The 14,569-nt window shown below is 47.1% G+C and overlaps 1 protein-coding gene across 2 annotated transcripts in view; it reads left to right on the top strand.

Moving 5' to 3' along the window:
* The first annotated feature begins 441 nt into the window (after nt 1-441).
* The window catches only part of EXT1 (exostosin glycosyltransferase 1), a 178,389-nt gene continuing 164,261 nt past the window's right edge, over nt 442-14,569 (top strand). Inside the window, exon 1 of one of the 2 annotated variants that reach the window (XM_069005372.1) lies at nt 442-1,661. In XM_069005372.1, the coding sequence (XP_068861473.1) occupies nt 715-1,661 (947 nt within the window). In that variant the 5' untranslated portion in view covers nt 442-714. The remainder of the gene's footprint in view (nt 1,662-14,569) is intronic. The other variant, XM_069005371.1, reaches the window with a different exon arrangement.

Below are 14,569 nucleotides of genomic sequence, written 5' to 3'. Positions count from 1 at the left end.
GCGGGGCCGGGGCGGGGGCGGCGCGGGGCCGGGTGCGGCGGGCGGGGGTCGCGGCCCCGGGCGGGCGGGGCGGGTGAGCGGGGCGCGGGGCTCGGGGGCCGCGGCCTGGGGGAGGCGGGGAAGGAGGGAGGGGCGAGCAGGAGAGGAAGGAGGAGAAGAGGAGGGTTCTCGCCGCTGTTGCTCCGTCCTGGGGGCCATTCAGTGGGAGCGAGGCGAGGAGCGAGCGACGCCGGGGCCGGGCGTGGGGCGCCGGGCGATGCGGGGCTTCGTCAGGCTGCGGCGCGGCGGCCGTGGACTGTGAGCCGGCGGGGCTGGGCCGGGCCGGGCTGGGCTGGGCTGGCGGCGCGGGGCGGAGAGGGGTGGGCGGGAGCGTGGCGGAGCCGAGCGCCGGCAGCGGCGGGAAGGCGGGAGCGGCGCTGCCCGGTGCCCGCCCCGCGCGGGGGGCCGGCCCTGAGTGCATGCGGGGCGCCCCGCCGGGCCGCCGCCGGGCCGCCGCCCGCCGCCCCTGAGACACCGGCGGCGAGAAAGTTGCGGCGGTCGCCCACATGCGCGGCCGCGGCCGGCGGCTTGGGGAACGGCGCCGAGCGGAGGTGGGCGAAGAGAGTTTGAAGCGCTCGCCGGCGGGAAGATGGCGGAGCGGAGCTGAGAGCGGCGCCCGGCGAGCTCGGGCCGCCCCCGCCTTCCTCCGCAGCCCCCCGGACCCCCGCCGGACACATGCAGGCCAAAAAACGCTACCTGACGCTGCTCTCTGCCGGCACCTGTCTCGCCCTGCTGCTCTACCTGGGAGGCGTGCGGCTGCGGGCGGCCCGGCACCCGCCGCCCGGTAGCCGGCATGGCCCGCGCCCCGGCGGCGCCGAGCGGCCGTGGCCCCGCTTCCCCGACGCCCTGCGGCCCTTCGCGCCCGCCGAGCGCCCGGGGCCCGAGGGCGGCGGGCGCGTCTCCCCCCGCCAGCGACGGGACGCCAGCGCCGGCCTCTACCGCGGGCGCCGCTGCCGCATGGAGTCCTGCTTCGACTTCGCTCAGTGCCGGAAAAACGGCTTCAAGGTCTACGTGTACCCGCAGCAGAAGGGGGAGAAGATCGCCGAGAGCTACCAAAACGTCCTGGCCGCTATCGAGGGCTCCCGGTTCTACACCTCGGACCCCGGGCAGGCCTGCCTCTTCGTCCTCAGCCTGGACACGCTGGACCGGGACCAGCTTTCGCCCCAGTATGTGCACAACCTCCGCTCCAAAGTGCAGAGCCTCCACCTGTGGAACAACGGCAGAAACCACCTAATTTTTAATTTATACTCCGGCACCTGGCCCGACTACACTGAGGATGTGGGGTTCGACATTGGCCAGGCTATGCTGGCTAAAGCCAGCATCAGTACTGAAAACTTCAGACCCAACTTTGACGTTTCTATCCCGCTCTTTTCTAAGGATCATCCTAGGACAGGAGGGGAGAAGGGATTTTTGAGGTTTAACACCATCCCTCCTCTCAGGAAGTACATGTTGGTATTCAAGGGGAAAAGGTACCTGACGGGGATAGGGTCAGACACCAGGAATGCCTTATATCACGTCCATAACGGAGAGGATGTTGTCCTCCTGACCACCTGCAAGCATGGCAAAGACTGGCAAAAGCACAAGGATTCGCGCTGCGATCGAGACAACGCCGAATACGAAAAGTAAGTGAGCGGTGCCCCTTCCCCGTGCTTGTGTCCCCAGGGCATGCCGGCATGCCCTACGCTGCAGGCGGCCCGGGCCGCCGAGCAGATGTGAGCAGATGTGTGCCGATGCGCTGGTGGTGGCCAGAGGAAAGCATTCATCACTCCTTTGGGCGAGTCGGTGGCTTCTCCCATCACCCGTGAGGCTGCCGGCTGGCTCTGTGCTGCCTTGGCTGGGGGAGCTGGCGGGGAGGCGTTGAAGGGCGATGCGGTGTCCTGCAGCCGTGGCGTTGCTTGTCCAGGGACTGATGACCTGCATCCGCAGCCCGATGGCTTTCCAAACGTTACCAGCGGCGGAGGTGCTATTGGAGGATGCGCTGGCATTTGGCACTGCCATTTGTTCCACCAGCGCCTCTTAGGCTAGATGTCCTGTGCCTTCCCTGCCCTGAGACAAAGTTTGTACGAGTCCTCGGCTCTCTGCAGGTCGCATGTGAGCCAGGCTCCCGAAGTGGGTTGGTTGCTGAGGGCGATGGCTCTGCCCGGCGTGTGACCTGTGTGTATCTCAACAGACAAGCTAGTAATTTGCGTTGCCGTGTTTTAACTCTCAGTTCAAACCAGCGCAGTATCAGTAAAGAAAGAAGGAAAAATGAGTGCTGGCTGTGTTCGTGTCCTGTGTCTGAGTTTCTGGTTTTCACATGTGAGGGGATACACCAGTGATGCGAGCTCAGCGTGTGCTTTCTGTGAACACCTGGTTGCTTGGCTTCCCTCGACTTTTATTTTTATTTGTTGGTAATGTCACTGTGAAGCCAAATTTTGTCTCGCTGTACTGCTGCCCTTGTCTTCCAGTCTGCTTTTCAGGTTTGTATGTAATAGCTGTCGGGAAATCGCTTCTGGGAATTACCTCCAGGACTGCGATGCTGACTAAGCCGTTTGCAGCTGATTAGTTCATTTAAATGCCGACCACCGCTATGTTTGCTGCAGAATAGGTGCCTGTATATGAAGTTTGTCACACGAGAATATTTCCTGGGTAGCATGAATTACACACTGAATTAAAACAGACAAGCCGTACAGCATTGGGTGATAGGCAGTGGAGCTGCACCCAGAGCTGCCAACGGCTAGAGGGTTTTGTGGTGCACAGGGGAATGTGGGTGGAAAAATACTTCTGGAGAGCATTTGGGAAGAAACTACGTTGGCATTAATACTGGTGAAAATTGCCGACTGGCTGGCTGTTTCTCCACTGAAACTATCCCCGGGGGTTGGGAAGAGACCCGGACGGTCAGCATTGCAAAGTCGGGAAGCCTGCATGAACTGCCTGGGTGAACTCTGCTCACCTTTTGGTTACTGTAATTCTGCTGCACAGGGGGAGGAAAGAGCAGTGCAAATACTCAGTGGACTTTCAATCCCATTCGTTTTCAGAAAACTGATGGGTGAGTGGTGAAACAATGCACACGTGGAAGCTATAGAGGGTCAGTGCTGGGTGATCAGTAGAGATACTAAGCTAAGCTCATGTTATTTGTCACCAGGAAGTCCCTTTGGCTTGTGATCTCCTTCAGGGAATATTTGTTTGGGAAAGAAGGGAGACCTGGCAATGACAGGGTGTGTTGGTTTTTCGTTTTTAGATCTCAGCAATTGGGGCTAATTTACAGATGGGAAAAATTCTAGTTATTTGCTGTATACTACAGTATGTGTGCTGTTAAGTTGGCATAAAACCAAACATTACCTGCCTGTGGTTACATATGAGTCCATTCTTTTACAGCTATGCCGTTTGGTCTAATAAAAGATAGACCTCTCTCTGTGAGTTCTGCTCCTCCTAAAGTGTCTTTGCCATTTATTTTGTGGTGAGATTTGTACATAGCAACCCTCAGGGGATACGATAGCATGAACCCAACTGGATTATTCATACAAAAAGCATACTTGCCGCTAGGATGCGGCTGTATCTGGGGTGGGGGGCTTCAACATTTGTTGCAATGCTGGTGTGAAAAGACAGGAACTAAAAACTGATGCCGACAAGAAAATAAGATTACGCCAAGAATTGAGGCAGGCTCAGTCTGTGGTCAGGCTGCTGAGGTGAAGGGGTTTGCTCTAGTGAACAACTGCAGATGCTGCAGCTCTTTGACCCAGCATCTTACCGGAGCAAGGGCACCTGGCAGAGTGTGCTGCTGCCCCTTCTCACTTGAGCCTTGGTGCCAATGCACAGCAGAGTGTGCCATCTGCTGCTCTCCCAGCACCGCATCCTGCCAGGGCCTGTGTCTTCTGGCTCCTCTGTGCCAGTAAGGACCATGCCTGGTGCTCCACTCCCTTTATAAAATCTGACAGTGTCGCATCCCCAAGGTAGCAAGGACACGGCATCCAGTTGAAATGCTTCTGTGCTGATGTGTAACTCAGGTGTGAAAGCCATAGAAGGAACTCCATTTTTCATCCCATGTAAGGCAGCAGCTAATCATCAATGAGGCTGTAGTGCTTGGGAAAGAAGTGACTCTAAATACATCTGGGCCTTGAAAACTGTACACGGAGTGGCTCTTGTGAGGTGTTTGGAGCATGGATTTAACAATGCATCCTCAAAGTTTTAATCAAAAGAAGGAAAAACATACTCTCTATGATGTCTATTTGTATATCCATATACAATTGGGAGTTGCATATTGTGCTTTTCTATGCCAATTTTCCCTTCCTCTGCTGTGATACCACTTCATGTGAAGGACAGGCATTTGGGTGCCCTGGCCATGGAGAGCTGGCCTTGACATATGACTGCTTGCCAGCGTGATATATGAATGATGTGGTCTAGGTAGAGGCCTTGCCAAGCCAGGTAAATTAGGTGACCAAATTTTAAAACAAGCTAACCTTGTATCAGCAGGGTAGTGGTGTTATGATGTGTTGGGCTTGGGGCTTCACAGAACACAAGTTACTTGTGGTGGGGTTTCATCTAGGGTGTAGTATCTGGTGCTGGGTTCATATGAGGTCCACCTGTCCGCTGGATGTGGTGTTTCCTCTCTAGGAGATTGAAAAAGCCAAGAAAGGTGACTTCCTGACCTCTGGAAAAATGTGTAAGAGTGTCTTACTTCATTTGGGGAAAGGAGGGATGGGCATGTGTGTATTTGACTGTCTCTGTGAATTGTATTGAAAGATCCATCTGTATGTCACAGCTAATTAATCTGCATCCTAGTTATGCATCTCAGCAGATAAAGCTGAGGCAGACTAAAATGAATTACATTATCATGATTAGACTGCTAGCAAACAGGATATAAAGGAAAACAAAGGAAACCTCTGGTTTTCTTTACAATGTCCTTGGTTGTCAGAATTGGCCTTTGTCACCCAGCACTAGGGCAGCTGGGCTTTCTGAGTTCCTCCACAATAAGGTTTCAGCCTCAAGCTTTCTATTTCACTAAGGGTTAAGTGAATAAAAGCTGCTGCTGCTGAAGTTTGAAGACAGTGTCTTAAATATTTAATGACAGGCTAAATATATACATATGTACAGTGTGTTTTAAACAAAGGCAGAATTCATATACAGGCTTAACTGGTTCCAAATAATTACTTTTTGGAAGGTAATACAAATGAGTATGGATACTGAAAGAAATGGAGGAATGCAATGTTCTAGTAAAGCCAGATGCAGAGAATAGGTTTGCACCAAAATGAGGATCTTTCTAGGAAAGTAAGATAATGTCTGTGGCATATCCCCTGACCTGTAGCAACCCTGCCGTTGGAAGATGGAGAGAGTAGGTTGATAGTATCCAAAAACATAATGTCTCACCAGAAGCTCATTCAAGGAGACTTTTTTTCTCATCCATATCTAAAGTAAATGATGAGAATGAAACAAGGGGAAATAAAAAGAAGAGAGTAGAATGGAGGAGGAGAAGTGAGAAAAAATGTATTTTTGGAGAAAAGTGAACTGTGGTGGAGGACGAATAGTATAGTGAGATGTTCCTGATAGACTTATGATTTTTGACTAGTCAGGGCTCAAAAAGCCTGTGTGATCATGACTGAACTGAGAAAGGAAGGTAAAACATGCAGGACCTCATGAGGTGGGACTAGTTCTGCCAGAGGTGCTTGGAGGCATGTGGTAGTGGAGGAGGAGCCTGTGGAAGGAGCTGCTCACAGATTTACCTGGAGCTGCTGGGTGCGGGCGGAAGAGGGAGAGAACAGCAGCACACTGCATGCTTATACCAGTGAGACATCTCTGCAGGGCACACAGTAGCACTAGGCAGGGTTGGATGTGTACTTTTACAAGAGAATATATCCAGCTGAACATTTTCATTGATGCCTGGTATGCAGTAGGTTTACCTGGTGTTCGCACTACTGGTGGAACACGTGCCAATCACAGCTGAACCTCCTACCCTTGAAAATCCTGAGTAAAGGTCACAGGCGTGCAATAGGCACAGAATGGGAAGAAAAGCAAGTTTTAGTTTTGCTTCCTTTCCGCTAGGAATAAAATACACATACTGAAAAAAAAGAAATGGTAGAAGTAGACTTGAGGGATGACTTTGCCACTCAGGAGACTGTCATGAGAATATGAAGCAAGGCTTAGGCTTGCCTGTCCAACATGTGATGATATTCTGAACACTCCATATGCATGTATGTACATGTTTCAAACAAAGGTGAAATTCTTGTATTTTTAATATACTAAGCTTCTGTATATTGTGCTAAAATACAAATGTCAATGCCATACTTAATCACTCACTGGATTATTTTTGAATTATCTAAAAGTCAGCTCATTTGCAGGTATTTAGGACAGGTCAGAAAAATCACCCAGGTTCAGGGTGGCTGTTGTTCAGGACATATGAAATGACATGGGGACCAGTTCATTCACCTTGTAGATCACCAGGCTGTTTTGGGAGCTTGGATAAAACTCAGAAATTACTGAGAGAGCTTGGGCATTTTCCCAGAGTATCTTGGCTCTTACAGAGACCTGTCCCCACCAGACTACTTTTTTATATTGATTTTTGAGAAACTGGAAATTTGCAGTTTTTGTAAACTGGTTTACAATACATTTATCCAAAATGCAGGTAAATAACAAAGCTTTAGTGAATGTCTGAGGATATAGGAGTTGCTCTATTGTGTTCTTCTCTTGCTCCGTATTACGGAATGTAAGAATGTCCTTATGTGCCTGTTGATGCTGATTTAATGCGAGTAAGGTCCTGAGGTGTAGGAGCTTCCAGAGACTCCAGGCTGATGCCCTGGCAGGACCTGGGAGCAGGGGCAACAGGAGCATCCCTTAGCTCACAGCCAGCCGTGCAATCCTCAGCCTGGCTGTTAGCACCAGGCTCTTCCTTCTTGGTAGAGGTGTGGGAGCAGGTGGATGTGTGTGCGTGAGCGTGTTCCCTGTGTGAGCAGTGCTGGGCACTGCCGTGTGTGTGGCCAGGTGTGTAGGGACAGGCACTGGCAGAGGAGCCCACGCTGCCTGCAGGCCTTAAACCAGGCACTGTCCTAACCTCAAGTAATTAAGTTTTCTTGTGGGGTGAGTTATTAGTATAATTGGTTGCCTCAGGCCTTTCTGTGTCTTTCTATGAAGCATCTTATAAGAGGCTGTGTGGTGACAAAGCATTACAGTAGATGGGTGATCTGGTCTGCAGCAGGTGTTTTCTGCATGTAGAAAGTATGTGAACACTGCTTTTGCAGCTGGAGGGACTCTGCTTTTATTTTTCCTGGCTAGGAAAATTGATCTAGGATGGTTTATTGATAAATACTCATCACTGAAGAGACACTTGACAATAGAACAAAAAGAAAAAAATAATCTGAATCATCATTTTAAGTAGAATTGATCTTGAAACAAATAGTTTCAAGGGCTTGTTGAACCCAGATCAGAACTGAGCTAAGAGTGACAGTTCCAGCTGCCTATTTTGGCAAGACAAATTCCTCTTGTGCCCCCAGCAAGGTGCCCTTAGCAAGAAGGTGCTGCAGAGCATCCCATGGTGCTCCTGCCTTCTTACCTTCCCTGGCTGGATGTTTCACAGGGCAAACTCCAACTTCTGCGGGACATTTTGTGGTGGCTTAAAGTAAGCTTCACTGAAACTGCTCCGAAGGGAGAGGGGTAGCTGAATTTGGGGTTCTCTTGGGAGTTGTGTGCAGCTGCCTGCTGCTCCCTGCTGCACTGAGGGTGTTCTGAGCTGTGGGCCTGTTTGCATCTTGCTGGGAGAATGGGATTGAACAAGAGAAGTTTCAGCTTGAGACAAACCCAAGTGAAAAAGACTGCTGATCTGACTCTGCTGGAAATAGTCCTTCTGCCCCACATGCAGTCCTGGAGCAGCCCATTGGAAAGTAAACCGGCAGCCGCTTGCGGGAGAGGGAAGTAAATGAAGCTGGTCGGCACAAAGCACTTATTTACTCAACAGATGTGAGTCAAGAGAATGTGCTGTAATCTGATGATTTCTGGAGTATTATCTGTGATTGTTTTCCCTTTCTCTCTGAAGAGTTTCTTTCAGAAAATCCACAGAGTTTTGTGGTCTTGGGTAAACAAACTGTTTTGGTAACCAGAGAAAAATAGTTGGTGGGTACGTGGATAACTGTCTGGCCTGTGAATGGAGTTACATGCCGTGTTCCGAGCTGGCTAGGTGACTGACTTTTCAAGGACTTGGCTATATCTAGATGATGATGCAAGATTTATACTCTTGTCTCATGTTGTATGGAGATTAGTTTAGCCTGTGGGAATGTGTGAATGAATATAACTTCAGGTTACATTTGAGGTTCTGCACCTTTCCACATTGCCAAGTATTTGGGACGTATAGGTTTCAAAACCTTCTCATGGTTTACACTGAGCAGTAGATTTGTTCCTCTTCCTCTGTTCTTCTGGCTATGCTGTGCTTTTATGTGAGGTTTTGTATTACTCTTTTTTCAATCCAGATTTCAGGAGGAAACAGGACATGTATCATCACTGTTTTGCCCTTAATTTAGGAGCCTCCTCAGTCAATGGTAGGCAGCATTGATGGTACCTAATGCTGATACAAGTCATCCCCATGTCTCTGGAGAAGCCAGGGAGGGAGTGAGCTATGGCAGGAGGTGCATGCGACGCCAGGTGTACACAGGAGCAGTTAAAGATCCCAGCCAGAGGATGGTAGGAGTCCTTTCTTCCACTTACAGAGCAAATTATAGTTTATAACAGTTGACAGCCAAGCATGGAAAGAAACTGTCCTGTTATTGTGGCACGGGTACCACAGAGTCTGCGAGGGTGTTTGGAGGCCAAGAGGTGGGGGATCAGCACACTGCTGTGGTGCTGGAGAAACTACTTTAAGAAATGAATTCCAAATGAGAATGAAAGAGAAGAGATTTGTTTCACATGAAAAGGGGGAAGTAGTGTTTTAAGAAACACAGGCCTTATCTCAGCAAGATATTGTGTCTTTACTGCTTTGCTGGGAAAAAAAAACTGGTATGAGTGCTGCCAGGCTGATGGCTTTCTAAGTGCAATCTAACTTCCTAAAATGTTATCATTTCTTAGAATAAGAAAACATAACTGTAAGCCAGTCAAGAGGGTTAGGCCTCCTCAATAACAGGATAAAGAAGATGCCATTTTCTTTAAGCATCTTAGTTTCCCCATTTCTCTCTCCCAGCACCTCTTGCTGAGATTTAGCATCAGTTTTTCGGGTGGTTTAGTGCTGTCTCTTCGGCTAGAATGCTGAATGGGTGTTCCCTGAAAGGTGGTAGAGGTGGGCTGTTTGTGTTGGCTAAATCAGGCTCCCATTTCATACTCCAGTAAGACAGACTTCTCAACCCTCCTGCAGTCCCTGGGAGAAATGTGGTGCTGGCAGGGCTGTCACAAGAGCTGCTCCTGCCTTCCCCTGCCTGTAGCAGATGTGGTCTTGGGACTGCAGTCCAACAGCCAGGACTGCCAGTGGCTACCACAGTTGTTTCCGTATACTTTTAAAATGGAAAGAAGTCTTCGCTTTTCCTAAGCATTTTGGGGGTTTACTTCAGTGCTTTATGATGTTTAGAGCCTGTATAAAACTGAAACACCACTCATTTATGTTTTCTGTATCCCCTTCTCAGGAAGCGTCAGTAAGTATTGGTCTAAAATGATTTTCCAATATAAGGTGGTAGTTGTCAGAAGCAGTATAAAGCAGCTCTTCTCCGTGTATCTGGCAAGGGGAAATTGCCACTAAAGCTTTTTTGGGGTTTGACTTGTCCTGGGTCAGGACATGTTTGGTATGTGAACCTTTTAACTCTCCTTGCTTCACTCAGCTGCTACCAAAGGCCGCTGCTTTTCCAGGCACTGAAGTGCTGTTGTTCCTGATCACTCCTCCATGGGTTCCTGCAGTGCAGTTAGTAAATTCAGTAAAGCTGCTGTAAGTTGACTTACTTCTCCATGACGGTTTCTAGTCCAGAAATACATGAAAACAAAATAATTCCTGGGTTCCTAAGTGAATTTCCCATTTATTCACTTTTTCCCCCTCTAATATCCTCTTTGTGTTTATGAATGAAACAGAATTAGGCCTAATTTAGTTGATTGGCTGCAAAACAAAAGTATGCAATGCTAAGAATGGGAAATGAGAAGGCCTTTCTGAAATGTTACTTCTTTGCATAATTGTAATAGATTATAATTATACAGTTGGGTGTTGAGCAGTGGATTTGCTGTAAACACGGTCGTGGGAAATCTCTCGTCGCTCACTTGTGTCGGTTCGAGTCCCAGGGCGGTCCCATCAATGGCTGTACCAGCATCTCTAACATCATTTTCTCTTCAGGCAGGTTGATGTGCTACAGAGAATGCAATCTCCAGTTTCCTTCCCAGCTCCTCCTACAAAATTACAGCTGGTCAATATGGCCATGTCAGACTGTTGACACAAATCAATAAGATCAATCATTCTTCAGCTCCTAAACAAAATTGAGAGCGTGACGCTGGCAGCCTGCGCGTAGCAGTAAATTCCTAAAGGAAAATTGCATATTGTAGTGTTTGCTGAGTGTATCTCTGGGGGATCCTGTCCCGTTAATAATTAGTTCTCTGAGGCTGTAAAAAGGAACATAGTATAAATAGTTTGCTAGTGCTGTGGTGTGCATTATGACCTCCGCAGCCTTCAGGCTGATGGAGAACTCACCAGCAGCAGTGTGGGAGACAGGGGAGTGTGGCAGTGTTTGGGTTGGAATCCAGTTTTTCTTCATTCTCCTGGAAGATATTGACTTCTGATACTGGGTTTTGCCTGGTGAATTATTGCAGACATTTTATCACAATACTGGAATTCCTGGTGCAGTCAGGTAGGTCAGTGTGTTACTGCCAGAAAGCCCATCAAAATTGTAGTTTTTGTTGTCTGCAAGAATAAAATCAGAGGCTGATTCTAAGAATCAGAATCTTTGTCTGAAGGGAAGGACAAATTTTTGTTATAATGTCTGAGTTTATATCTCTGAAGGCTTGTTTTGGTGTGTCTCCTCATAGACTCAGTCAGCTGCTTCAGGAAGATAAACACATGAATGTTTAATCTTAAGAGTCTGCTACCAACCATTGTGCTGGGTGCTAGCAGATTTTTCTTTTAATTAAATGTAATTTATCTAATCCTAATGGGAAACATAATTATGGGACTTACTTTTTAATACTGTGATTTCAGAATTATTTTATAAAGAGGAGTAACACTTCCCCCTTAAGGGTGGTTTAAAAATCAGCAAACAAAATAGAAAAACTGAAGTACACTTTGCTAAAAGTAATAAATCTCAGACAAGATGCAGAAAAAGGCGCAGCTGATGTGTTGGAGCTGCAATAAAGCTGAAAATTAATGATCAGTAGGTTGCTGCTGCAAGAAAGAGTGCATGCATTATGGATTTGAGGAGACGCCTATAGGTTATTAAATGCCAGCAAATTTTTGCATAAGCAGTAGAAAACCCTAATCAGGAACTGTAAAGTGATGTGAACTGCAGCTGGAAGATCCAGTGCTACAAAGGATGTGTGTACCGTGTGTATGGTTGAAACATAACAAAGTGCTTTGCAGGATCATGGTCTGAAGTTGCACACTAAGCTTTTTTAGTTTCTGGTTGGAGGGGTTTAAATGTTTCAGTAAGGCATGACTGTAGTCTCAGGAACAGATTTATCATACTTTACATAAGAAGGTGTGTATCACTGTTTAAAATAATTTAAAACAAATAACATGCCTTCACCCTTCTGCACTCCCTTACACTTTTTTTTCTTTAAACCCAAAAGCTAAGACTACTACTTGAATTGTAATGGAATAATATATCAAGTGAGTGATCACATCAGGCATGGACACTTACCAAATCACAGCGAGATAACTGTGAATAACTCTCTAGTTTCAACAATTTGCATGGCCATTAACAATTGATGGGTTTCCCTTAGAACCGCATTATCTATGGCAGCAAGATCTATTCCTGTGCACTGTTCCTGCATACTAAGTGCCAGAAAAATTCTCAAAAGTGAGGATAATAAAAAATCTGATAGCAGCAAGGTGAACGAAGCAGGTTGGAATTTCAAGGTGATATTTTTTGACGGTGGGGAAGTATTTCAGGCAGTCATGCATTTTTGTAACCGTTCTTCATCCCCTTTTTCTGCCTACTTTTTTAACTGCAGTTCTGCAAGTTTTAATTCAAGCTGGTGTTAGGTTTCTCTTCACTGCTTGGCATCACTTCAGGCTTGATGGTCAGTCTGGCCTGTGGATATCAGTTTAAGTAACATTTTAAAATACTTCTTGTTACAGTTTTTCTGTTGGACAGGTGTCTTCAGAAGCTTTTATGCATATTTGACAAAAGATAAAAATGGCACTAAATTTAGCTATCCTAGATTGTTGGGTGGCTCTTTCATGGGAGTGATTTCAAGCAGGTGCCAAAGATGTGCTTTCCTTATGAGAATCATGCCACCATTTTAATAAGCGTGCGACACATCCCTTATTTCTAGCGCTTTCATCTCTGCCTGACAGCATGTCAGTTCTTTCTAGATTCCTCTACCAAGCTGACTTTTCCAGCCCCAAATCTCTCTTTCCTTTTATTTCTCTTTCTCACTCTCTTCCCTCTCCCCCTTTCTTCTCACGGTGCTGTTGTTGTGGCAAGATGAAAGCAGCTGAGTGAAGTGGTGGCAGGGAAGGCTCGGGTAATCAAAGAGCACAAGCAGCTGGAGTTGTGTGCAGGCAGGTGGGTGACACATCAAAGTCAGGGGTATGTGTGCTTGCTGCTCTCACCTCTCCTTGTAAATGACCCCCTGCCATAAACAGAGTTCCTGGGGTTAATTTGTGAGTTCACGCGCACACAAATGTGATTACTTTCCTATGGCCTTCCCAAAATCTAAAATCTACTTGCAGAGAGCAGTAATAAAATCTTAGCTTTGTTCCTTGGAAGATGGCTTTTGCAGATGTGGTGTGTAAAGAGACAAATACCTGAATTGTTGATAGCAGGAGCTGGTTGTTCACCTTCAGCTGAGAGTAACCTGCCACCTTATTGTCCCATCTGCCTGTAAATGTTGTTTCTGGGTTGCTGTAGGCAGGATGAGAGCTGGAAGGTCTGAGCAGCACCTGGTTATCCCCAGCTGGGCCTTGCATGGTCAGAGACCCAACGTGTCGTATTTTGGCAATGGGTCCCTTGGCCGGGGGAGGCAGCATCTCTCGCTCGGCCACACGCGGGTGCTGCTCCCTGACCTCTGCAGCCAGTGTGAGGGCTTCAGATCCCCTCAGCTCAGTAGAAGCCCCAAACTCTCACCTTTAAACTCTCCGTGCACGTCTCTTGATGTGGAGCTAACTATGGGGCTGGCTATTTTCTCAGCTGTTTCATCTCCTCAGATCCTGGTTTGTCTTTGCTGTGGAGTTTGGCAGTTGAGCACCCCAAGGTCTGGGTTGACTCTTGCTGTGTGTTTCTGCAGAGGGACCTGGTCCTTGTCTTAACTGTTTGCCCTGAAGGTGTCAAAAAATCATTGCACTCTGCTCCTGCCACTTTTGACAGGACTCTTCCTTACTGCCTGCTGATGCCTGATAGTTACTGCTGCTGAGAACTAAAACAACCAGGGCACTTGTCTCTTGACTTTCTGTATCACAACATTAGTGAATTGTAGTGAAAACAGGTTTTCAGCTTTTGTTTTATTAGCTGTTTCTGATGGTCTGTAATAATAACCTCTAGCAAACAGGTTTTTTACTCTTTCATTTTTAATGAAAATTCTTTATGACACAGGTCATAGTAAAATAATTCATAGTGAAATTGTATGTGTTGTTTGGGTCTAAAACTGGTGATTTAAGAATTTAGAGATAGTGTTGTGATCCCAGGTTGCTCTGTTGGTGTAGCTACTGGTTATAGCAATAGTTCTTATTTTAACTTTAGTCTCAGGGTAACTATGTTTCACAATAATCAATGCACTGATTACTGTAATTGCAGCTTGTGGTACCGTGGTCTTACAATTAACTGACTGGGCCAATAAAGTATGGAACTTAATGAATATTTGTAAACAAACTTGATTAGGAAGTAGGCTGAGGATATGCACTAGTGGAGGATAATAGAAGAGACCCATCCTCAGCTTTCATAAATAGAACAGATGGAAACCTGAAAATGAGCAGCAAAGCATGGAAACCATCCCACTGCTGTTTACCTTGCATTTATTGCTGTGCCATGTCTTAAAAAATCTCTCCTTAAAAAAAAAAATGGAAGTTGACTCCCCACTGCTATGAGATCCTGTGTACACAATTTCAGTCTCTTCTCCAGAACTTTAAAGCATTATCAGACACAATGTTGAAAACTGGATTTTCAATGTAGGGCTGGTATTAGCCTTAAGTAAAGAAGTGTCTATTGTCACCCCATGATTTAATCATAATGCAATTAAAATGAAAAAGGAAATCACCATTGAAAATGGGAAATAGAATTTGTAGTGGTGCCTCTGGGGAGGTGGATGGCTGACATCTGGTAGTTGCTGGAAAGTTGGCTGTGTTTTACTGTCCTTGAGGAACTCTGTCCCATTTTTTCTTGTTATTGGGCATGCTTTGTGTGCCTCCCTCTGGTTGTGTCCCCCTGTTTCAGATGCATGTCCTTCATCACTG

Source organism: Aphelocoma coerulescens, chromosome 2, assembly GCF_041296385.1.
Source record: "Aphelocoma coerulescens isolate FSJ_1873_10779 chromosome 2, UR_Acoe_1.0, whole genome shotgun sequence".
Classification (NCBI taxonomy): domain Eukaryota; kingdom Metazoa; phylum Chordata; class Aves; order Passeriformes; family Corvidae; genus Aphelocoma; species Aphelocoma coerulescens.
This window is presented reverse-complemented; position numbering and strand designations above follow the sequence as displayed.